The 25104-nt window shown below is 48.9% G+C and overlaps 1 protein-coding gene across 5 annotated transcripts; it reads left to right on the forward strand.

Moving 5' to 3' along the window:
• The first annotated feature begins 36 nt into the window (after positions 1–36).
• Positions 37–24801, forward strand: AIFM1 (apoptosis inducing factor mitochondria associated 1). Of its 5 annotated transcripts, none has more exons than XM_071569783.1 (16): positions 37–184; positions 1222–1364; positions 3950–4043; positions 5110–5222; positions 5333–5463; positions 6015–6105; positions 6834–6918; positions 7933–8009; positions 8842–8950; positions 9569–9676; positions 10449–10537; positions 10618–10758; positions 11271–11413; positions 13315–13439; positions 13959–14155; positions 24586–24801. In XM_071569783.1, exons 1-16 carry the CDS (start codon positions 118–120, stop codon positions 24655–24657), a joined length of 1785 nt encoding a protein of 594 aa, XP_071425884.1. In that variant the 5' UTR covers positions 37–117; the 3' UTR covers positions 24658–24801. The 5 variants fall into 5 exon arrangements, with proteins under 5 accessions (XP_071425884.1, XP_071425885.1, XP_071425882.1 ...); XM_071569784.1 differs by lacking the exon at positions 1222–1364 and adding an exon at positions 2158–2285; XM_071569781.1 differs by lacking the exon at positions 24586–24801 and adding an exon at positions 21817–22125.
• The last annotated feature ends 303 nt before the right edge of the window (positions 24802–25104 follow it).

Here is a 25104-nt window from a genome sequence, read left to right on the forward strand (position 1 = left end):
GAGGAGGAGGAGGAGGAGGAGAAGGAAGAGGCGGCGGGAGGCGGGGCCGGTCCGTTCCGTTCCATTCCGTTTCTTTCCTTTCCGGGCCGGCGGGGCCGCGACAGAGCGACCGGCGACATGTTCCTGTGCCGCGGGACTCTGGCGCGCGCCCTGCGCCCTCCGCCGCGGGGACAGGCCCAGGCGGGTCAGTGCGGGCACTATCGGGGTTGGGATGGGACGGGGGGATGCGAGAGGTGCCATCGCCCAGGCGGGTCAGTGTCGGCCCTGTCGGGGGACGGGGGGATTGCGGGAGATTCCATCGCCGTCGCCGCCGCTCCATCCCGCGCGGGGGCCCGGGGTGGCCCCGGCCCCGGCTGCCCGAGGGCGCCGCGCCCTCAGGTCACGCCGCGGGAGCGCCGGGAGGGTGCGGGATCCCTGCCCCGGGAGCGGCGGGAGCGAGAACTGCGCTCGGGGACACCCCGTGGGTGACCCGCGGGTGGCACCTTGGCCGCCGTTCGGGTGGTTGCAGTTTTGCCGCGGGTTTTTCGGTCACAAATAAGCGCGTTCGGGCGGCGGTGAGGCGGGTTCGGTGTCCGTCGTGGGAGGCGGCGATGGGAGATCTCAAAGCTCTCCCGGGAGCAGCGCTCGGGGCAGGGCAGGAGGCGATGGGGAGATCAAACGCTGCTCCTTGTCCTCCTTGCGAGCTGCTCCACCTGGATCTGCTCATCGCCGCCGAGGATGCCCTGGATTCGCCAGCAGAATTGCTGCTGGTGGCTGAACCTGGGGGAATGAGGCAGAGGGCATTTTGTCCTGGCGTGGGTTTGTCCTGATGTGGGTTTGTGCTGGAGTGGGTTTGTCCTGGTGCGGCCATCCCTGCCGCTCACCTGGAGAGGTCACTTCGGTCCCCGCTGGCTCCAGGTGCATCCTCGGCCAGGGGCGGCCCGGAGAAGGGTCTGTGGGTCTGTGCTCCCGCAGGCTCCAGCTGCAGGCAGCCTTTCCAGCTGCCTGGAGAGGCTCCTGCTATTAATTAGCTCAGTCACTCCTTGATCCTACAGATGTTTTCATATCCAGCTGCCTGGAGCACCTTGTGGCACAGGAAAATACCCTGCGGTTGCTCAGATGTGGTGCCAGGTTTTCCAAGCAAGGAGCTTGTTTGGGTTCAGAAATGACTGAAGTCTCTGAATTTCCCATTGTGCTGACAGTGTCTCTGTGTTGTTCTCTCCAATGAATTGTGTTCCTCAGGCACATTGTTGCAGCGCTGGAATGTGCCCCCAGACCTGCAGCTGAGCAGACAAGTGGCTGGCACAGGCGTGCCCGGGGAAAAAGGCAGTAATTCGGTTTTTGTCCTAATTGTGGGCTTGTCCACCTTAGGAGCAGGTGCCTATGTAAGTAGAAAGGTGGTGCCTTGGGAAGAGGCTGCAATCCATCTCTCCTGTCGAGCGTTTGCTGTATGCCAGCTCTTCTTACTCAGCCTTTGATCTCTGCAGCTTTACCTCTGTTTCCTCCTTCAGAAAACTTCAAGGGGAGCTAACTGGAAATTAACTTCTTGTGATTACTTGTTTTTAACTGTAATTTCAGTTACCTATTAGGGTTTTTTTACCTTAAAGGCACTAATTGTTGTTTTCTTTATGACCAACCACAGCTCTGTCTGTTCTCTTGTATGGGATTTGATACCAAAGCAAACCATTCCTTGTCAAATCTCAGTTCAGAACATTTGTTTAACTTGTGTAAGTCTACTAAATCAACCCCCAGCTGGTGAGCATTTATGTCCTACATGACAAGAATAAAGGTTTTCAGCACAACTGACATTCCCAGAGAGCTGAAGAGTAGGAGCATTGCCTGGGAGTGGATGAATCCCAAGTTCCAATCAAACAAATCTGCGTTTCCAAGTTCTTTCTCTTGGAGGATCATATTCATTAAAATTTCCAAATCCTGATTTTCTCCTAATGAAACTCCTGGGAGAAAAGAAAAAAAATGTAAAACATTGCATGGAGGAAAAATCTTTTCCTCTCTCCTTTAAATTTAATTCTTTTCTGTGGCCTGCTGCCCTTTTTTGGCAGACAAGGTAGCTGAAATTGCAAAGCACACTCTGCTTTTCCCGAGACCTGTTTAGTCAAGAATCCTTCCTAATATTCAGCTCTTTTCTTCTTCTCTTCCTTTGCCTGTCTTCACCTGCAGTTTTGCAATGCCATCCGCTAAGATGCCCTTCTAGATCCCTGACGTCTCCAGGTGTTCCTGGCAAAGCTGGCAGCAACCTCTTGTTATACTTAATAGTGGGAGGAACAGTCACTGGGACAGGAGTTTATGTAAGACACCTCCATAAACGTGTTTCTTGGGTGGGAGGGTGGAGGGGAGGGCACCTGTCTGTACCTCCCACCAAGTTACCCTTTACTTTAAATCCTCTTTGTGCTCCCTGGCCTCAGGTATTTAATTTTCGAGGGACGCTGCCAAATAATTTAAGGTTATAAATTTGATGTTGTCAAGCAGTGCAGGTCTTAGTGGGGAAATCTGCCGTAGAATTAACCCTTCCACTTTAAGTAAATCTAAACCAAACTGGCCATCTTTGATTTGTAACCATCAGAAAGACACAAATTAATTAATTAATATACCCATCCTGATGTCAGTAATGTTGACATGGAGAAAAGGAAATAATAACTGAATATAAGTGTGTCCGAGGGAAGGGAAGAAAACTTGTCCAGTGTAATGATTTCTTTCGGGAAGAGCACTAAAATATCACCCTGTGACCTGGCAAAGTACAGTTGTGTTTCTGACTAGAAAGAAGTTGACATTGTCCTGTTGGAAATATTTGTCCTGAAAGCCTCATCTGATGTTTTGCTTGTACATAATAGGGGTTTTTCCTGGGGATAGGTTTAATTTGCAGTATGCTGCCCTTTGGACTCACTTAAAACCTTCCTGGTTTGTTAACTTTGGCTTTTCTGTGTTTAAGCAAAAAGCTTTAAAAATACCTTTATCTTAATTCTTTTCAACACTGAGAGATTCTTGTTTCTGATATTTCTGACATTACTCCAGTTTCCTGGAGAGGCCTTTGTCTGCCCATGCTCTTTTTTTGTGCCTGACATTAAATTCCCCCATTTTTATTTGAGACTATTTGCTATAAAACACCAACCTGTGGGGATTGGCAAATGAAATTTGATGTTGTGCATGTGATAGAGATTATTAGCAAGGCTGGGTTTTGTCTTATAAAAAAAGTTTGCTTCCCTCTAATTTGTTACCCATGAGGACAAACACTGGCCCCTGACCTGTTCCCAGCACTCCCAGTGCCCAGCTCCTCTGCATTACCAGTTTTTGTTGGAGGTTAACATGATGTAAAAGGTGTTCCCTCCTTGTCTGTACCATTAAACTGTACAGGCAGCGTCTGCTCCTGCTCTCTCCTGAGTTTCCCAGTCAAATGAACAGGTCAGCATTCAGCTGGAAGAGATTCCACGTCCAAGGGCTGTTACCTGGAGCAGCCCTGCTGCTGTGGCTGAAGGCACTGCCAATGTCAGGGGTGTCACCACTGCCACCACCATGCCTGTAACACCTGGCCTGGAGAAAGCCACTCAGGTTGTTGACTCTGCCCAGCTCCTCTGGGCTCTGGAAGCCAAGAGATGCTTTTTCCTTGGATTCACCTTCCCTTTCTGTCACGGCCCAGTTTGCACATGGTCTTGGGGTTGGTTTGGCTTCATTTCCTTCATCGGAACTGGTTTCTCTTGGACCAGGTGTGCAGCCAAACACCCACAGGAAGGTCCATTGCCTCTGGAAGCAGGAGACACCCAAGGCTCCTCACACTGGGCACAGAGCAGGGCATTTGCTGGGCACAGTCTCAATGGGTGTCTTGTCCAGTGAGGTGTATTTTGGTCTGGGTGTTTTCACTCAAAGCAGGATGGCCAAAAGCCTGTCAGGGGTAGCAGCAGGGTGGTGCCTTGGAGCTGTAAGGTGTACAAGGTCAGTACCTCCTGTCTGTCTCCAGGTGTACAAAACACTGAAGGAGAACAAAGAGCGGTTCACCAGCCGGATCTCGTCCATAACTACACGATCCCAAGACGAGGAAGCCTCTCCCTCTGGTGGGTACCAGCCTGTTGGTTCTGGGGTTGGCTCTGTTCCCCATGAGCTTGAGGCCTCTAAAACAAATGGAACAGAGCCCCTCTGGAATCACAGATGTGTCTTCACAGCATTGTCACTTCTTGGTGCTGTTGTTTGGGAATTCCCATTCAGGGCCAGGTTGGATGGAGCTTAGGACAACATAGTCTACTGGAAGGTGTCCCTGCCCATGGCAGGAGGGTGGAACTGGATGAGCTTTAAGGTTGCTCCCAACCCAAACCCTTCTGTGACTTCCCAGCACAGAAGATGGTGCTGGCTCTCCATGACCCAGAACCAGGCTATTTTACAGACAACCTGAGGATTAAATAGGGTGTCTCCTGGGGCTGATTTCTGCTGCTAACTCCTTCTGTGATAAAAAGAGAGAAGAGTGAGCCCTGCTTTTGGGGTTTACCTTTTGTGCAGTCTGACAAGGACACTGTGATTCCAAAGGGCCTCTTTTCCTGGATAGTGGAGAGCCTGTTCATCCTGGAGTCAGGCCTGAACTGCAGCTCCCAAACTGCACTACCATTGATAGTCTGTGTTTCACTGAATTAAGCCATGTCTTCTCTTTCAAGGGCAGGTGCTGCTCCTTGGGGCACAGCAGGTGCCTGGTGCTAATATTTAACCACCTGGTTTGTTCCTGCATATCGTTTAACTTCAGGTTGCTTGGGAACAGGACCTGCCTGTGGGAGGAGGTGCCTTCTGCAAGAACTCAAAACTAGTCTCCTTTAATACAATTACAGCAAAACGTGCCTCAGCCTTTTCAGGAATGTCCCTTTGTTATAAACTGCTCCCTGGTTGGCCAGTGCAGAGTTTTGGTCCTGCTTAGAAAAGCCAATTTGCTGAAACCTGACTGGTTTCTGCAGGGAGCCAGCTTTGGGGGAAGCATCATTGTGGTTCTTGGGAAGGGTACTGGGGTGGCACGTATTTGTTGGACAATTTGCCAAAGGAAGTCAGGATGTGGAAGGCCCTTGGTGACATCCAGTGTGCCCTGGGGCTGGACCATGTCCCTGTGTATTTGCAGTAAGGTGTCCCCTCTGTCCCCTGCAGCTCCAGGTGCTCACTCCAAGGTCCCATCCCACGTCCCTTTTCTTCTCATTGGTGGAGGAACTGCTGCTTTTGCTGCTGCCAGATCCATCCGGGCCCGTGACCCCGGAGCCCGGGTAAGAGCTGTCCTGCTCCACAGCTGAACCTCTGCTTGCTCTGGAGCCTCTGTATGTGTTGCCATTTGCCTGCCATTGCTCCAACTGATGTGTTTCCTGGCCAATTAAAGGTGCTGATTGTGTCTGAAGACCCTGCCCTGCCCTACATGCGTCCACCTCTTTCCAAAGAACTGTGGTTTTCCGATGATCCTGATGTGACAGAGACTTTGCGGTTCAAGCAGTGGAATGGCAAGGAGAGGAGGTATGTGGCACTGCAGGTGGAAAGGCTGAATGGGAGTGTTCAGTGATCAGACTGTTCTTGGGGAGAACCACAAGCCCGTGGAGCATTGGGGGAAGGTGTGTTGGTCCTGGCAGGGGTTGAGTTCTGCTTCCCACCTGAGTCCACTTAGTACTTGATACCTCTTGAACATTGCTGTGGTTCCCTTAGACATGTCTCACCATAGGAATCCTGTGAAATAAGCTAACAAAGGTGGAGTTCCACAGGTTAGAATAGAGCTCCAGGGACGCTGGATCACATTTGATTATTGTGACTTCTGTGATTAAGCCTTACTTGATGATTGGACTTGATGATCTTAAAGGTCTTTTCCAGTCGGACCAGTTCAATGATTCTGTGATCCAAACATTTGAACCTAAACATTACAAAGACTCTAATTCTTAAGAATAGATAAATAAGAATTGTGGAGCTTGTTATGGATGCCTAGAATGGTCTTTGTCTCATTGGAATTGCTGATTAGCTGGATCTCTGGTATCCCAGAGGAAGTGGAACCCATTTGATAATGGAGCTTTTCTCAGTATCTATTTCCAGCCGCCGTCATTCTACGTGCCTGTCCAGGACCTGCCTTCTGTGGAAAATGGTGGAGTGGCAGTTCTGTGTGGCAAGAAGGTGGGTACAGCACTGGCTGTTGTTCCCACAGCTTTTGCCAAGCAGAGCCTGGGCTCCAAGCTGGTACTGAACCCCTGGAGGTGCAGGGTGGGGTTGGCTGGGGAGAGGGATGTGCGCAGGTTTGGGACAGGTGTGATGGAGAAGAGATTATGCTAGTCTTAAGTGAAGTTGGAAAATGGGAGAAGCCAAGAGGAATACCACTGAGCTGAGGGAAGATAATGAAGAAGAGAGAAGTATATGCCTGGGGTCTGGGCATAGGACAAGAATATGTGGAGCTTAGAGACAAAGTGTGACAAATGGTAACTGGGCTGTGCCAGGTGGAGGGTGAGGTGAGCACGGTGATCCAGGGAGTGGGTGATGAGCAGGAGAAATGTGCAGAAACAGCAGGAGGTCGAGAATTTATGGTGAGCCCTCTAATATATTCATATCCTCAGTTTTTTTGTATGTTGCTAAGGTGAGATGTCAGTGACTCCTCTTCCTGCTGAGCTGCACTTTTTCTGAGCCCATTTCAGACTCAGATCTTGGGAAGATCAACCTGAGCTATGGTGACTCCCATGGAAGTTGTCTCAATTCCCATTCCAGTCATGTCCCTTCCCACCTCTTACCCCTAAACTTACAGGAGAGAGAATGTTAATTCCAAGTTTGCATCTCTGATCAGTAGTCCATACAGTTTAACTCCAACAGCAACAGTGCATGGCAACTTGAGCTTGGCTTGGTTAATCCTGCAGGTTGTACATATGGATGTGAGAGGGAACACAGTGAAGCTCAATGATGGGACCCAGATATCCTATGACAAGTGTCTCATTGCCACTGGTAAGTCTTGGAGTTTTTTCTCTTATTCTTGGTTGGTTTTTTTTTTATTTCAGTGGCATTTAGCTGGGGATAAATTCTCTAGAGCACTTCCCTTGTGGATACAGGCTGGAGGTCTGGAGGTGTTCAGCCTGGAGAAGAGAAGGCTTGGGGAGACCTTAAAGACTCTTCCAGTGCCTAAAGGTGCTCCAGGAGAGCTGGAGAGGGACTTTAGAGAAGGGTCTGGAGTGACAGGACAAGGGGGAATGGCTTCCCAGTGCCAGAGGGCAGGCTTAGGTGGAATATTGGGAGGGAATTCTTCCCTGTGAGGGTGAGGCCCTGGCACAGGGTGCCCAGAGAAGCTGTGGGTGCCCCATCCCTGGGAGTGTCCAAGGCCAGGCTGGACAGGGCTTGGAGCAACCTGGGCTGGTGGAAGGTGTCCCTGTCCATGGCAGAGGATGGAACTGGATGTGCTTTAAGGTCCCTTCCAACTCAATCTATATGGTTCTCTCTGACAAGTTTCTGCAGTGTTAAACCCTTGGTAGAGCAGTCACGTGGACAGTCATGCAGCCAGCCATGCTGTTCGGTTTTGCACCTGCCTTGCATCATTCAGCTTTTCTGGGACATCCAGAATTTTGCTCTGTGAAGACTGGGAAGGAGGAAAAGTGACTTCCCTGGAAACTCATTGAAGGAGCTCCTGTACAGACCAACCTCTTCAAATCCTGCCTGTGTGGCAGCAGCAAGCAGAACCAGCAGCTCTTGCTGGCGCAGGGCACTGCTGCAGCATCAGCCCCAACAGTTCTAGAGCAGTTCAAGTGGCACTGGCTGTCTCCAGGCAGTGGGGCAGGGAGTGTGTGTTGGGTCACCTGCTGCTCACACAGGTCTTGCATGTTAAAAACACAGGCAGCAACAGGGATGGAGCATACTGAAACAGTTTGGAAAGCACAGCTGAGATACAAGACAGATTTGCACTGCCTGGATAACCAGTGCCATGGCCCTGGGGTCATTGATCTCTCTTCTCTCCCTTCTTGTCCTCAGGGGGAACGCCAAGGAACCTGCCTGCTATCGAAAGAGCAGGAAAGGACGTACAGAAAAGGCTGACGCTCTTCCGAAAGGTAATCTCTGGGTGCTGCCAGTCCTGGGGTGAGACTGAATAAATCAGAGCCACCACCACTGTTTCCAGCTTTTAAACTCTTCTGCTCTGGCCAGCACAGCCTTGCCTTGGCACTGCTTCCCTCAGCTGGTGCCCAGGAGTGCATTGGTGGTTTATTCCTTTTCCCAGGCAGGAAACCAGGGTAGAGTCCACTCAACCACTCACCTGCTGGCCTCAGGCCTGAGATCTGTCATAATATGTGGAATTGGGGGTTATTAGGTTTTGGTTTTTAAGTTTCCTTCCTATATGAATTTGTTAGACCTTCTAAAGTGAATAAAAGCCATGGAGGATGATCTTGTGAGGTTTGCTATAGAATTACTTCTTGTTGGCAGACTCCACTTTTCTTGAAAATGTAACCTTCTCCTTAGTTTAGTTCAGGGAATTAATCAGGAATAAGAAGGTATATGGGAATCTTCTGTTCTGTGCTGGAATTCCCCTGAGGTGTGGTCTGCTTAACTGGGAAGAGAAGGATGGATGATGTGAGCTGTTGCATCCTGTCGTACTGGTTGTGCTGTGGGACATCTGAATTTAGAAGGTTTTTTGTAATTGTCCTTGAAATTTAAGGGAAAATGCAGGAATTTGAGATTTCCTGGTCAGGGAAAAGCTTGCACAGACATAAGGAATCCAGGGAGGTTTTTCTGTGCAACAGGCAAACTGGAGGAAGGAGCAACACATCTCCTTTTCCAAGCTGGGAAGGGAGTAATTCTTATTTTAAAGGGAGAAATTTGAGACAAATACCTTCTGCTACCTTTCCTGTTAGAGAGGATTTGAAAAGGGGGTAAATGTTCTTTCAGATCGAGGACTTCCGAAGCCTGGAGAAGATTTCAAGAGAAGTCAAGTCCATCACGATTATTGGTGGTGGTTTCCTTGGCAGTGAGCTGGCCTGTGCTCTGGGGAGGAGAGGTGGGTGCGTGTCCTCAGCTGTGACAGACACTGAGGAAGTATCCTGGTGTTAGAAACTTCTTTTCATCCCCAGCTGCTCAGCTTATGCACAGACTCTGTGTCTGCCTGAGGGAAACTGAATGCATGTGTGGCATGGCCAGGATTTTCCCAGTTTCTCCCTCATTAGCTGCCCAGCAGCCCCTGCCCACAGAGGTGGGAGCTCTGCAGGCCAGTGCATGCTGCAAAATTACCCTCTAAAACGTCACATTTCTTCTCTGTGCTCAAAGCCACCCTCAAACTAGGATTTTGGGGTTGGAACTGGATCATCTTTAGATCCTTCCGACCCAAAGCATTCTGTGATTTCAAAGATGTGGTGAACAGCTGGATTCTGACTGTCAATGTGTGAGGAGTGTCTTTATGGTAATTTTTCTAAGCTTTCTCCAAAATACCAAGTGTTTCACCTAAAAATTTGTTATTTAGAGTTTGCAGGTGTATGTGAAATAGTCACTTTGTCACTCCTTGTGACAGTCTGGGAGCCAGAACTCCCGGATTTGGAAACTTCTGTTAAACTCCTTGTGTAAAGTAAAGGATGTGTGTCCCTATATCTCTTTATGCCACTGCTCTGTGCTTCCCTTCCAGCACGAACTCGAGGCCTGGAAGTGATCCAGCTGTTTCCAGAGAATGGCAATATGGGCAAAGTCCTGCCTGAATACCTGAGCAACTGGACCACAGAGAAAGTCAGAAGAGGTGAAGCTGCATAGCAGCGGGTTTGGGACGGTGGCTGCCGTGCAGCTCTTCCTGGTGCCACCTAGCTCTGTTCCATGCCTGAAGCCTCAGGAGGGCTGGGCCCTGCAAGGTGGCCCAGGTGCAGCACAGAGCTGCCATGAATCCCTGGCTTCTCGGCAGTTCCTCTGGGAAGCTGAGCTAACAGGCTTGCTGATGCCAGCGAGACTTTCTCTGTGGCTGTTCCTGCCTGGAAGGGTCCCTGTGCCCATGCACACACCTGGGTCAGGCCAGGCTGTAGTGTTTAGCTCCTAAAACCAGTAAGATCCAAAACACCTTTTTCCATTTGCTGCATTAAGTGCAGAATATTCTTGTGCATTGGGAAGTGGAGTGGGATAGAGGGAGGAGGAATACCACTGGGATGTGGATTGTGGGGCCTGATAACCCATAGGTCTGAGTTCCTTCCTTTTTTGGAAGCTGCCCTGGCGGACCTCTGGGTCTGGCTGTAACACAGCAATAGGTAATTTGAGTGCCCTTAGTTCCTGAACACCTGTTTTGGGGAATTCTGTTGCATGTGACCTTGTCATCAGATGAGACATGTACTTTGGATTGTTGTTTAAGCAGCTTTTCCAGACTTTCTAGCTGCGTTTCTCCTTGTGCTTCCCTCCAAGCTGGCACAGCTCAGGGGATCTCTGTCTTGGTTCCTCACCTGGAATCTGTCTGTGCCAACCGCCTGCTCCAGGTGGGATCTGTCCACCCCTGAGCAGGCACTGAGGTGTCCTATGCTTGCTTCCAGAGGGGGTCAATGTCCTGCCCAACGCTGTGGTCAAGTCCGTCTCTGTCTCCGGCAACCGGCTGGTGATTAAACTGAAGGATGGTCGGAAGGTAACTGGGAAAGCAGGGAGTGGGTAAAGCTGGCAGGGGCATGGAGACAATTAAGATCCTAATTATGAACTCCCAAACAGGTGGAGACAGATCACATTGTGGCTGCAGTAGGGCTGGAGCCTAACGTGGAATTGGCCAAGTCAGCGGGGCTGGAGGTGGACTCGGACTTTGGGGGGTTCCGGGTGAATGCGGAGCTGCAGGCACGCTCCAACATCTGGGTGGTGAGTGTGGGCACAGTTCTCTGGCTGTGCTGGTGCATCAGACACGGGGTTGTGGGGCTGGTGCACCTGGGTGAGGTGAATGGGGTGAAGAAGAGTCAGTAAGGAGTAAGGAGAGTGGTTGTAGCGCAAGCCCGGAGCCTGGCCAAGCACTGCAGTCGCCTTGTTGCCGTGGTAACCACGGGGCGTTTGGAATATTTATGCTGTGTAAGAGGAGTTAGGGTAACCTAAAGATAGCCTGGATCACTTGCTTGCGTAACAGTCCCTTGGTGGGCGTCAGGACTTTGATTCCTCTGGAAAATGTACTTCATGCTGGCTTATTTTTCCAAAGATTGGTGAAAAAATGGTGATAAACTGGGAGTTGTGTAGCCCAGGGAGTGGGATGAGGTAGTGATGGTGTTTGGGGTTTGTCAGGAAAACTCAGTTCCTTGCTCCATTTGTTCTCTTCCCAATGTTTCCTTGGGCACTAATTGAAGCTGTCAGTGCTTGGTGCTCATGGGGTGGTTCTTGTTAAGGCAGGGGATGCCGCCTGTTTCTACGACATCAAACTGGGCCGGAGACGTGTGGAGCACCACGATCACGCCGTGGTGAGCGGGAGACTGGCTGGAGAAAACATGACTGGAGCTGCAAAGCCCTACTGGCACCAGTCCATGTTCTGGTAAAATTCCTTCCTTCTTTTGAGGTTCCTCTGGCCACTTTGTAGGAGCTCGGGCAAGATACACCTTGGGAAGTGTCTGTTTCCCAAGAGAAGTGAAACCACCTCAGCAAACGCTTGGTACAGCTTTGTGTTCCCAGAGCTCAGGGTGTGGGAGGTGTTCGAGCATTGACTGCTTTGCCCTCACCTCTCTGAAGTGTTTATCCTTCCTATAGGAATCCAGTTTCTCCTAGTCCCAGTCTGCAGAGCAAGGAGCAATAAAGAGCAGCCCTTTCCTCAGAGCAGGTAGATTTACAGGTTGAATTTAGCAGCAGGTTTTCTGTTACGAGCATGTGAAGTTCCCCAGCACAGTCTGTTGGTTTCAGATGTGTTGCTGAAGTGATGCTTAGTAGCAAAGCATTGTTGCATCCAGGTGTACCTGAAAGGTTGTTTTCCAGAGAGAGATACCAAGAAAATGGGCAATTTTGTTTTATCTTGCTGAAGTTCTTTTTAAAACAAAATGAAACAAAACAGAAACAGAAAACTCCACAGAAAATTAGTATTCCAAAGGCTGTTAGTTCAAGGTCAAATCAACAAGACTTTAAATACAGGGAAAATAATTTGTTTTCTCAGAGAAATCCCCTCAAAAATAGTAATTTGTGACCTGCTGTCATTTACCTGAATTCTTGGTCTGTCCTACCTGGGCTCTGGGCCCAGAGCTTTTCTCAGTTCACTTTTAAACAAGAAACATGGAGCCACAGAATCACTGATGTTGGGAAAAATCCTAAAGTACATCCATTTCCCAGGTGTGTTTTTCCTCAGGATGCTCCTGACCATGACCAAATGCAGGTGAAGGAGGGCTGTGAGTTGCAGCCCTGTGTGTGTTGGCAGGTGTCACTCTGGCTTTGCCACAGAGTGACATTTCCTTCTCCCATGCTGAAAAGCTGGGAAATGGCAAGTATTTCTCATGCACTTTGTCAGGATGTTCAGGACCCCATAGCAACCTTCCAGTATCTGAAGGGGCTTCAGGAGAGCTGGAGAGGGACTCAGTTAGGAACTAGAGTGACAGGACAAGGGGAATGGCTTCAGACTGCCAGAGGGAAGGGTTAGATGGGATACTGGGAAGGAATTCTTCCCTGTGAGGGTGGGCAGGCCCTGGCACAGGTTGCCCAGAGAAGCTGTGGCTGCCCCATCCCTGGGAGTGTCCAAGGCCAGGCTGGAGCATCCTGGGCTGGTGGAAGGTGTCCCTGCCCATGGCAGGGGGTGGGATGGGATGAGCTTTCATGTCCCTCCCAACTCAAACCATTTCATGATCCCTCCTGAGCTCTGATCACTGCTGGAACCCTGCTCTGGTCAGCTGGCATGTTACTGGTGTTCTTTCAGCAACCCCCGTCTGTGCTGGAGGATTCTGACTGGGAAGGTCGTGATGTACATAGATCCAAACTGGTTCTATGTGATAGATTCTAACTGTGATGCTTCTGTTCCCTCAGCATCCTGGACAACACTTACAGGTCCCAAACCACAGCTGCTTTGTCTCCTATCAGCACCCCAGTTCAGATCCAGATACCCAGTTCAAGGAGGCGTTAGGACAAAGTCTTCTCTTTAGTTTTTAAATGCTTCTGAAATATGCACTAAATAATTGTCCATGCTCCCAAGCCTGGTGTGAATAACAGCCATTGCCAGAAGCTGCTCCCAGGCCTGAAGGATTTCAGAGTTTTGGTCAGCTTTTTTCTGAAGCTGATGGCCTTGAACTTGCCATGTCTTGACTCCCTGTTCCACCTCTGTGCGCAGAGCAGACACCGTGTGTCAGTCACTCTGCATCTGTGATCACCCACATCACACTGGCAGTGAGGATTTGAGGATGGATGGATGGATGAGATTGCCTTGGATTTGTCTCACTCATGCTCTTTCCACTTCATTCCTAGGAGTGATCTGGGCCCCAACGTGGGGTACGAAGCCATTGGCCTCGTGGACAGCAGTTTGCCAACAGTTGGAGTCTTCGCGAAAGCAACGGCGAAGGACACGCCGAAAAGTGCGACGGAGCAGTCAGGTAAGGCCCAGGTGTGCTGGGGAGCCTGCAGGGGTTGGTGTGGAGACACACAGCCAGTCAGGCCTCTGAGAGCACGAGGAGACAGCAGTCTGCTGCTCCCTTACTACACCAAGCCTTAAAGGCTGGGTTTGGTATTAAAATGTGATGAAAACACAACGTTCTTCCAGGAAGCCATCAAGTAACTCACTGACTGACATGCACACTTTTCAGTGAAGCCTGATCATCTCTACAGGAATAAAATGATCAGTTTGGGACCACAGAGACTTTAGATCCAAGCACATTTGTTTTGTATTCACTGCCTGGAGGAAGCAGACTTTGCTGTCCTTGGCTCTTGGGGGTGGAAGTTGGGAACTGTTGGTGTTGTGCTCCCTGTTTCATCCTTTTCTTAACATAACTTAACTTTTGGGGGACACAACTCAGAGGGAAACACCTCAGGCTCCTGCAGAACCTGCTCTTGAGTCTGTTCTCATCACCACATGTCCTGCCCTGGGTGTGTGACACCTTGTGTCTCTGCCTTAGGGACTGGAATTCGATCCGAGAGCGAAACAGAAGCGGAAGCCTCGGAAGTTCACATCTCTCAAAGCTCTTCACCAACACCTCAAGTCCCAAAGCAAGGAGAAGATTATGGCAAAGGTGTCATTTTCTACCTCAGGGATAAAGTCGTGGTGGGAATCGTGTTGTGGAACATCTTCAACAGGATGCCAATTGCTCGGAAGGTCAGTGCAGGACAAGGATTGGTGGACAGTGGGGCTTGATAGAGCAGGGATTTCCTTGTGGACAAATCCATCTGCCAGTGCAAAGTGAGGATAAATAAATGCTGATGCTCTGTCTGATGGAGAGCTGGGCAGTATCCAGTGGGAGTTCTGTCCTGGGTGAATTAGGGGAGCTGTCCTTGTGTTTTTCTGCACATGTGTGCAAACTCTTTACAGAAATAACTCAAATGACGTGTGTGCTCCAAGCCTTGCCATGGCACCACTGAAAATTCCAGGCCTGTAATAAGTAGAGGCTGGAATCACAGTGATGGAGCAGAAGTGAAGTGTCCCATCTTTGTGCTGCTTTGTCCAATGTCCAAGTGTCTGAATCAGTCTCAGATGGCATCGTCCCAAAAACAGCCACAGAGTCAGGGCTGGGACAGCCTTGAGCAGGTGCTTAGTGTGTCTCCACCCCCGTGGTCTGTCTTGGTCCTCCCAGGTCGGCTCAGCCAGACCAAGGTCAGGTTTTAACACCTTAAGATTCAGTAAACCGTTGTTTGTGGTCCCACACTATCACAAGGTGATCTCTCCCAAAACAAACTACTCATGGTAGAATTTTTTGATGCCTAATCTGAATCTTCTGCAGTTGAAACCTGTTGCTTTTCCCATCCCCATGGAAGGGAGATCCTTTCCTTCCATCCCTTAGCAGCCTTTCCCCTAAATCCGAGCACCAGGTATGTGCAGGGTCCTTGGCCTCTTCTCTTGTGTAAATGCTGCAGGTTCAAGCCAGGTATCCTGGCTCTGAGACAGTGCCAGGCTCACCTTCACAGAGCTGAATCACTTCTTGAAGACACTTGTTCTCCCCAGGTGTCTCGGTTTGAGGGGAAAAACCAAAGTGTTTACCCACCAGCGGGGGAGGGGCCTCCTCCACAATAATCACGCCACTCTTTATCAAATTTAAGAAAAGGAACTTTAATACAAGAAGTGTTGCCCGTTCACAGAAACACAAACCGACAGAGTATCAGTTTATGCGGTGCTTTATTTGCTGGGCCCGGGAAACCTGGGGACTATTGTCCTAAGCCAGGATTCCAACGAGCCATTCTTGAAGACAGCTTTTATACTTTTTCTACAGCGTTGTACGTGCACAAAGACACACGGTCTCGTTCATAAATCAGTTACATAGGTTATATGTATACAATTGATATCCGTCTCCAAGGGTTAAAAATCTACCACGCTCGTCTAACACAGGATTCTGGTTAATTAGGCCCCCATCACCAAACCTTTTACATATGTTGATTCTAATCTTATCTTTAAGCAACAGTTTGTTTTCTTCCTCAGGTTCTATTTACTTCACTAATCGCTTTAATTATTGTCCTGCTGTTCCTAGCAAGTTCCCAATAGTTTCTGGGCCCCCACTACTGTTTCAAGTTACCTCACCACAGGCCCAGTTAAACCCCGTAAACCTTAGCATAACTACTTCCACAGTTAGATTTACAAATATATTTGTAACAACTCCCCCCTTTTGAGCATCCTTCGAGCTTCTTTTTCGCAAGGATGCTCAATCATTCAAATAGTTGCGAACAGGGCGGAGGAGCTGACATATTAGGCTTCAAAGCTCCTGGTATAATCATTTCTTTCCGAGTGACAGCCTTGATTACTTGGCGTGTGTGCTGACTTTCTTTTAGAATCATTCCTAAAAGACACTTATAAACAATTAAAACTGCCACAACAATTATTACGATTGATATTGCATACTGTATAATCGAGGAGAGCCAACCAGAGACCTGGATTCCTAGGGAACTAAAGATTTGTCCAATCCAGTTATGTTCTGCTTCTTCTTTTACCTCACGTACCTTATTTTCGATTTGTCCCAATTGACGAATGTCATTCTCGACATCTTGAGTAACATTTGGGATGTGTATACAGCAGTGCTCATTTCTACCATGCAAATACCCACAAACACCGTGTTCTTTGAGAAGTATCATGTCCAAAGCCATTCTATTCTGTAAAGTCATCCTAGAAGTAGCCTGCAACTGGATATTTGTAGCTTTGAATCCTTTCCTGGTTACCGCTGCCAATCTTTCAGTTTGACCCATTAATTTATACAACATCTCCCTATTCCGATAGGAGGCAACTGGTGCAAACAAAGATTCTAGAGCCCACCCAAATTTAACTCCCCCTGAGGGTTCATGCCAACCTTCTTTATCTAATCCTAAGTCCTGCAAATCCTGATCCACACTTCGTCTACTTCGTAGTTGTTTTTCTTCCTTAGTTAATTTTGATTCCTTCCAAAAAGGGCATAATGTAGGAATTCCTAAAGTAATTTGTGTAATCAGTCCATCTAAGGGCAAGTGAGTTGTCCACTGCCCGTGTCCTAGTACCCATACTAAATTTCCCGGGCTATGTACAGCTGAGTATTTACAATTAACAGCCTTCTCTTCCTGTTCTATAGTAATATAATGTTTATATCTTCTACACTCACATCCCCACTTCAATACCATTTTTTTTACGGGAACAAGTCCTATCTGATCCTCTGGAGTGTCGCATGTAAATACTTGGGTACAATTCCATTCTTCTAGCTGCGTATGAAAATACCTGGAAGAGGTTTCAGTGGTAAAAACCTTTAGGTGTGACTGATCTTCTGTTCCCGTCCACTGTATACACCACTGCACCTTGCCAATATAGCTATAATGCTCCGAGATACTAGAACCCCAAGTAGTTTTCCATTTTTTTCCAGATATCAACATCATGAGTAACATTCCAGCATTCTATAGTATATTGTTTTTCCCATTTTATATTTTGTCGTGGTGCCCCAGTACGGGCGTGATCACAGGGTTCATCAAAAGGGGGTTCGATATAACATCTACCTGTGTCCCTTAGCCATACATAATACGTAGGTTTCCTTTTGCACTCTGTTTCTGTCATTACCCGTTTAGTCAAACATATATCAGCCCCTTTCGATTCTGGTTGAGGTACTTTTCCAAATACTTTATGACATGTCCATGAAAAATTCTTGCCTGATAATGGCATAACAGTTACGGGGATTATCCCCCACGGAATAGGATCACTTGCAGTCCGGGGCATAGGTAAACAGGCGGTAATCTGAGATACATTTTGTATCAAACCAAAATCTCTAATTAGACCTATCACTAAGTTTTCACGATGTCCATATTCCTTTTCCCAACCTACCCCTGAATTCGGGGAGTCAGTGACAGGTTCCTGATCAGAGGAACCTATCACCCATAACTCTACATTTCCCTGGTCCCTACTACTTTGAACTGTTATTGTACATGTATAGTGTCCCGTCCACATTTTTGTAGCTTTCGGTATATGCATGATAGAAATGCCCCTTCGCATCCTTTCATCCCAAGTCACTTTTGAAGTCAATTCTTGATCGTCATCGGCCCCATCCCATCGAGCCTTCCATCTAGCTTTAATTTCTCGGAAACCAACTCTCTGGTCGCAAATAAATAAACAAGTTAGATTGACAGCGTTCCCTTCACGTACAGTTACATAAGATCTTGGAACTTCAACCGTTACCACCCCTCCCACTGGAACAATCCACCACCATAATATCAGGGCTGACTTCGCAATATTAATCGGGTGGGTGACAGTGGTTCTACTGTCCATTTCAGAGGAACCTTTTTCACCCTGGTGTAATGGATCCAGTTGTCGATCCCTTGAACCTTGACGGCGGTATATGTAGTCATAATCACTTGGTGAGGTCCATCCCATCTCTCCTTCAACGGCTCCTCAGACCACTTTCGCACATTCACCTGGTCACCCGGAAGAATATCGTGTGCTGGATTCTCCAGGGGTAAAGGTCGATTCCACTGCAACGTCCCTCTGATTGCTGTAAGAGTTTTATTCAGAGCCAAAACATAATTAAGCAACATTTGATCCCCAGTTAAATGAGGGTCCCCCTGATATGTAGCAGCATGATAGGGTTTCCCATACAAAATCTCATATGGGCTAACTCCCACCCTTTCCCTGGATTTAATTCTGATTCTTAGCAGAGCTAAAGGCAATGCCTGCGGCCATTGGATTTCTGCTTCTTGGCAAATTTTTGTAATTTGATTTTTCAATGTTTGATTCCTCCGTTCTACCTGTCCGCTAGACTGAGGCCTCCAAGGGGTATGTAAATCCCAGGAAATTCCCAAAACTCTAGAAAGATCCTGAACAATCCCAGCCACAAAGTGGGGTCCCCTATCTGATGAAATTCCTAAAGGCACTCCAAACCTCGGAATAATCTCCTTTAACAACGTTTTAACCACCTCCTTTGCCCGATTAGTCCTGCAGGGAAAAGCCTCTGGCCATCCTGAAAAGGTACACACATAAATCAACAAATGTTTAAAATGTTGGGCTTTAGGAAACTCAGAAAAATCCACCTGCCAATAATCCCCAGGCTGTGGCCCCACTTTAATTATACCCATTTTTACCTGTTTCCTTACCACTGGATTGTTTTTAATACATACCGCACACATGGCATTGATCCTCTTTGCTAATGTTAACATCTGATTTGAGAATATTTCTTTCCTTAAAAATTTTACTAACGCCTCTGCACCCCAATGGCACTTATTGTGTTCCACTTCAAGCACCTGCTTCATAATTTTTACCGGCAGTATCACTTGGCCAACAAGGGGTTACATACCATCCTTTGATATTCTTCCGTGCACACATCATTTGTGCAAGTTTCTCGTCCACTGGAGAATAATGAGGCACTGTCTCCATATAAGATGCAGCAGGGTTTTCCCGGGTTGGTAATAATGCCATCTGAGCCCATACTTCCCGGGCAACCTGGCGCGCCACCTGGTCTGCTTGTTGATTACCTTGAACTTCTTTCCCCGAATCGTTTTGATGCCCTTTAACATGCATGATTGCTACTGCGGTAGGCTTATAAATAGCTTCCAACAACTGGAGGATTTCTTCTCGATGTTTTATCGAAGACCCCTGTGAATTAAGCAGTCCACGCTCTTTCCACAGGGCTCCATGCACATGCACTACTCCAAAGGCATACTTAGAATCGGTCCAAATGTTCACCCTTTTTCCTTGGCTTAAAATTAGAGCTCGCACCAAAGCCCAAACTTCAGCTTTTTGCGCTGAGGTACCCGGTGGTAGTGCTTTTGCTTCCACTATCTGTCGCAGGGTGACCACTGCATATCCAGCATACCTGGTGCCGTTTTCCACAAAGCTGGATCCGTCTGTGAATAGTTCCCAATCAGGGTCCGGTAATGGTTCATCTTTTAAGTCCTTGCGACTAGCGTAAACCTGTTCAATCACTTCGACACAGTCGTGCTCCAATTTCCCTTCCTCCTGAGTAGACATCAAAAATTCTGCCGGGTTAAGGTGGTTGGTTAGCTTTAGTTCGATATCGTCCTGCTCCCTTAGCAGGGCCTGATATTGGAGCATACGACTTGAGGAGAGCCAATGTCCCCCCTTTTGTTCCAACACAGTAATCACCATGTGGGGCACATAGACTGTCATATGTTTTCCCAAAGTCAATTTGCGAGCTTCCTGTATCAGTATCACGGTAGCTGCTACCGCCCTCAAGCACCCCGGCCAACCACTACTCACTGCGTCCAGCTGTTTAGAGAAATACCCCACCGGCCTCTTCCACGACCCCAGTTTCTGGGTGAGGACTCCCAACGCCAGCTGCTGTTTCTCATGCACATATAATTGAAAATCCTTTGTCAGGTCGGGCAGTCCCAAGGCCGGCGCTTCCTTAAGGGCTTGTTTCAATTCTTGAAACGCTTTTTCTTCTGCTGGCTCCCAGGTAAACACCTGCTTCTTTACAGCCTCATACAATGGTTTAGCCATTAGTCCATAGTTAGGGATCCACAGCCGGCACCATCCAGTCATTCCTAGGAAAGATCTTAACTCATGGTGATTACGAGGCACTGGAGTGTCACAGATTGCTTTTATGCGGTTCGTTCCCAATCTAGTACCCCTTGGGAAATTTCACAACCCAGGTAGATAACTTTCTGTTTTACCAACTGTGCCTTTTCCCTAGAAACTCGGTATCCCGCTTGCCCCAACATGTTCAATAGATCAATAGTCAGTTTACAACAGAGTTCTCGTTCTGTAGCTCCCAGGAATATATCGTCTGTGTATTGTAGAATTATATATGAAAAAGGTGAATCTTTTACCTGGGTAGTTCTCCATTCTTCCAATTCTTTGGCTAGCTGATTACCAAATATAGTAGGTGACATTTGAATCCTTGAGGCAGTCTGGTCCAAGCCAGTTGGCACTTCCGTCCCGTGTCTGGATTTTCCCATTCGAATGCAAAGATGTGCTGAGTCTCAAGTGCCAGGGGAATGCAGAAAAAGGCGTCTTTCAAGTCAATTACAGTAAACCACTGAAATTTCTCAGAGACAGATGTTAACAGCGTATACGGATTAGCTACCACAGGATATATATCTTTAGTGATTGCGTTAACTGCCCTTAAATCCTGCACCAGTCTGTATTTTCCATTTGGCTTCACTATTGGAAAAATAGGGGTATTATATTCTGATTCACATTCCCTTAATATTCCCAATTTCACAAACTGATCAATCATTGGAGCTATTCCCTTTCTTGCTTCAAGCCTTATTGGGTATTGTTTCACCCTTACCGGTTGCGCTCCTTCCTTCAGTTTTACTACTACCGGCTCAGCCGCTTTTGATTTACCAGGGATCCCGTCTCCCACACCCACGGAGCCACAGCCTGCTCTATCACCTCTGGTATCGTCTCTGGTTCTACTTCCTTAATCATAAACATTTTGCTAAGTTTTCTTCTGGTATTTCCAATTTTACCCTATCCTTATCAAATATTATTCTTGCTTGTAAAACCGAAAGCAAATCTCTTCCAAGTAGTGACTCTGGGCTGTTCGGCATATATAAAAATTGATGATCAAATTCCTTCCCCCCAAATTTAATATCAAGCGGCCGCAGGAATGTCTTTTCCTCCCCTTCCAACTTTTGCAACTTCTTCCTAATATCCTCCTGCGATTGTCCCATAAATATCAAGGCCAGCTGAAGTTACCAGATTCTGACTCTACATCCAAGTTAGTATATTTTCGAGCAGTATCCTTCAACCTTTCCAAAAAGTGCCGACGGAGATTCCCCCTTCTCCTGTCTCACCGAGTATAGCTTTGACCAATTCAAAGTTTTAGGAATACCATCACGAATTCCTTCAACCATCATCAAATCATCAAATCGCTAGGTGAAAACGGGACCTTAACTATAACCCTTTCACTATCTGCCCCCACCGCCTCCCGTAGAGGTGCCGTCAATTTAGGTCGCACGTCCCCCTCCTTCCCCTTTTGCCTTCCCCGGCGTGTGCGTCCAGCTAATGGGGTTCTTTGTACATTACCCCTATTATCTAGCTCCGACTCTTCGTCTGAAGAGGGGGAGCAGAGGTCTTTTCTTATTTTAAGGCTTTCAAGAGAGGGACACGGAGGTGCACTAGGGGAGACCAACAACGACACATCGTCCTCCGGGGGCTCAATAAAGCGCAACTTTCGCTCTTTACGACCCACACATTCATTATTAATAGTTTCCAAAACCAGCATACCACATTCTTTTAACCATTCAGTTTTTCCTTTTAAATGATAGTCATTGTACCATTCCGTGGCCATTGCATTCCCCCCGTTTTATATTCTGGCCAAACATGATTACAGTAATCAATCAAGTTCTTTTTCTTCATAGGTTGTTCAAAATTCCCCGTTTTCCAGTGCTTCAACAAACACCCGAGGGGGGAATCCTCGGGAATATCCTTATCGTTAGAAGACATTATCCCACAGCTCCTGAATGACAACATATATAACAGAAACACGTACGACGCTGCGACTAACCACCAACCTATATCCCCAACTTGCCAATTCTAGTCGCTATTGAATGGCAAGTACCGGACCTGCACGATTCCTATGTACGTGTCTTACGGCCGGTGCCCAGGCTTCCAATACCAACCAACCAATCTTACCACCCCCTTTCAGAATAAAGCCACCCCCCTTTCAAAATAAAGCACCTTCGGGCTCACCTCTATGTAGTTGTCCGACGGGCGCGGGGCCGGGCACGAACTGATGACTCCCCGAGGAAAATTCTCGGTGCCGGCTTGGAGTGGATCAGGACGCGAACCGCCCCAGCAGCCCTCGGAGCCCCACGTTGGGCGCCAGAAAACTGTTGCCCGTTCACAGAAACACAAACCGACAGAGTATCAGTTTATGCGGTGCTTTATTTGCTGGGCCCGGGAAACCTGGGGACTATTGTCCTAAGCCAGGATTCCAACGAGCCATTCTTGAAGACAGCTTTTATACTTTTTCTACAGCGTTGTACGTGCACAAAGACACACGGTCTCGTTCATAAATCAGTTACATAGGTTATATGTATACAATTGATATCCGTCTCCAAGGGTTAAAAATCTACCACGCTCGTCTAACACAGGATTCTGGTTAATTAGGCCCCCATCACCAAACCTTTTACATATGTTGATTCTAATCTTATCTTTAAGCAACAGTTTGTTTTCTTCCTCAGGTTCTATTTACTTCACTAATCGCTTTAATTATTGTCCTGCTGTTCCTAGCAAGTTCCCAATAGTTTCTGGGCCCCCACTACTGTTTCAAGTTACCTCACCACAGGCCCAGTTAAACCCCGTAAACCTTAGCATAACTACTTCCACAGTTAGATTTACAAATATATTTGTAACAGAAGGATAACTGTTCTTAACTGATATATATATATATATATGTAAACAGACCAGAGCAAACTGCTTCCCCAACACCACAAGAGAAAAAAAGAAAAACAACAAAAACCCCCAAAACCAACAGGTTTCCTCCTGGAGGAAAGTTACACTTACGGCAGTATCAGTGTCACGGCCTGGCTGGCTGCAGGGTGAGCTCCCAGATGAACTCTGTCTCTCTCTCTGTGTCTCTTGTCCCAAATGAAGAAGGAAAACTGGAAGTGACGAACCTCTGCATGTCCTGGAAAAGCAGCTGCAAGTTCTCTCTCCCAGGTCGCTGCCCCAGCCGGGGCAGGCAGGCCGTGATGCAAGAAAGCAACGGCAGCAGCAGCAGCAGAGCAGCCAGGAGCAGTCCGGGGCAGGCAGCAGCAGCAGAGAGCAGCCAGGAGCAGTCCGGGGCAGGCAGCAGCAGCAGAGAGCAGCCAGGAGCAGTCCGGGGCAGGCAGCAGCAGCAGCAGCAGCCAGGAGCAGTCCGGGGCAGGCAGCAGCAGCAGAGAGCAGCCAGGAGCAGTCCGGGGCAGGCAGCAGCAGCAGCAGCAGCAGAGAGCAGCCAGGAGCAGTCTGGGGCAGGCAGCAGCCAGGAGCAGCAGCAGCCAGGAGCAGTCCGGGGCAGGCAGCAGCAGCAGAGAGCAGCCAGGAGCAGTCCGGGGCAGGCAGCAGCAGCAGCAGCAGCAGAGAGCAGCCAGGAGCAGTCCGGGGCAGGCAGCAGCAGCAGAGAGCAGCCAGGAGCAGTCCGGGGCAGGCAGCAGCAGCAGCAGCAGCAGCAGCAGAGCAGCCAGGAGCAGTCCGGGGCAGGCAGCAGCAGCAGCAGAGAGCAGCCAGGAGCAGTCCGGGGCAGGCAGCAGCAGCAGCAGCCAGGAGCAGTCCGGGGCAGGCAGCAGCAGCAGAGAGCAGCCAGGAGCAGTCCGGGGCAGGCAGCAGCAGCAGCAGAGAGCAGCCAGGAGCAGTCTGGGGCAGGCAGCAGCAGCAGCAGCAGAGAGCAGCCAGGAGCAGTCCGGGGCAGGCAGCAGCAGCAGCAGCAGAGAGCAGCCAGGAGCAGTCCGGGGCAGGCAGCAGCAGCAGCAGCAGCAGAGAGCAGCCAGGAGCAGTCTGGGGCAGGCAGCAGCCAGGAGCAGCAGCAGCCAGGAGCAGCAGCAGCCAGGAGCAGCAGCAGCCAGGAGCAGTCCGGGGCAGGCAGCAGCAGCAGAGAGCAGCCAGGAGCAGTCCGGGGCAGGCAGCAGCCAGGAGCAGCAGCAGCAGCCAGGAGCAGTCTGGGGCAGGCAGCAGCAGCAGCAGCAGCAGCAGCAGCCAGGAGCAGTCCAGGGCAGGCAGCAGCCAGGCCCAGCACACACACACACAACTCCAAGCGGTGTGTAGTCCCCAAGAACAAAAGAGAACCTGCCCCCACCCAAGTGATCAGCAGTTAACTACTTTTTTGTTAACTACTGGCATGGGCAGTTAGTGGCAGGGGAGAGAATTTACATAATAATTCAAAACTACAACACCAGGTATAAAAAGAAACCCAGAAACAAATCCCACAGGGACAGGGAGTTTGGTTTTCCAGCTGTTTCTTGTAGGCAGGTGCTCATGCATTTAGGATTCCCATGTGAATTTGGGTGCAGAAAGTGCTGTCATGTTATGGCTCTCTCAGTCTGGTGCTTCAAAGAAGATCCAAGGAGTTTCTGGCATTGGCTGTGGCAGTCCTGCAGCACTGACTTTTTGTAGGATGTGCAGGATTTAATGCTTTCTCCTTCCTCTAGATCATCAAAGACGGGGAGGAGCATGAAGACCTCAATGAAGTAGCAAAGCTCTTCAACATCCACGAAGACTGAACTCTGTAAGGGGAACACGGCACTAGAAGTGAGAAGGCTGCTGGCTGTGTGCATCCCTTCACCTTGGACAGCTTCCTTGGAGCACTTGGGAATGTTCCACTCACCTGAGCCCAGTGTTTGCACCAATAAAGTCAGATTGTTCTAGTCACCTGCTTCTTCCTGCACCGCTGCCTGGACGGTGAGGAAAGGGGAGTGTGCTGCCCACTGGGGTCAGTTTTCCCTTGTATCAACCTTGGAGAAGCATGCAGAGCTCCTTCTTTCCCTGCAGCAGTTCCCAGCCAGCAGTGGGCAGGCCTTCAGCCTCTCCCATGCCTGAAGTGCTCCACCTCCCGACCGGCTGGGGCTCCACAGTCCTCATTCCCACGTCTGCCTGCAGCTGGACAGCCCCAGCCCACACCCTGTGTTCCCACAGCCCAACAACAAGCTTGGAGAGCCTCGTGGGAAAGC

This window comes from Pithys albifrons, chromosome 14 (genome assembly GCF_047495875.1).
Source record: "Pithys albifrons albifrons isolate INPA30051 chromosome 14, PitAlb_v1, whole genome shotgun sequence".
Classification (NCBI taxonomy): domain Eukaryota; kingdom Metazoa; phylum Chordata; class Aves; order Passeriformes; family Thamnophilidae; genus Pithys; species Pithys albifrons.

Coding starts and splice junctions, on each gene's coding strand:
- AIFM1 (XM_071569779.1), top strand. CDS start 118: ATGTTCCTGTGCCGCGGGACTCTGGCGCGCGCCCTGCGCCCTCCGCCG. Junction 4,044..5,109: donor CGAGGAAGCCTCTCCCTCTG/GTGGGTACCAGC, acceptor TGTCCCCTGCAG/CTCCAGGTGCTCACTCCAAG. Junction 6,106..6,833: donor CAGTTCTGTGTGGCAAGAAG/GTGGGTACAGCA, acceptor TTAATCCTGCAG/GTTGTACATATGGATGTGAG.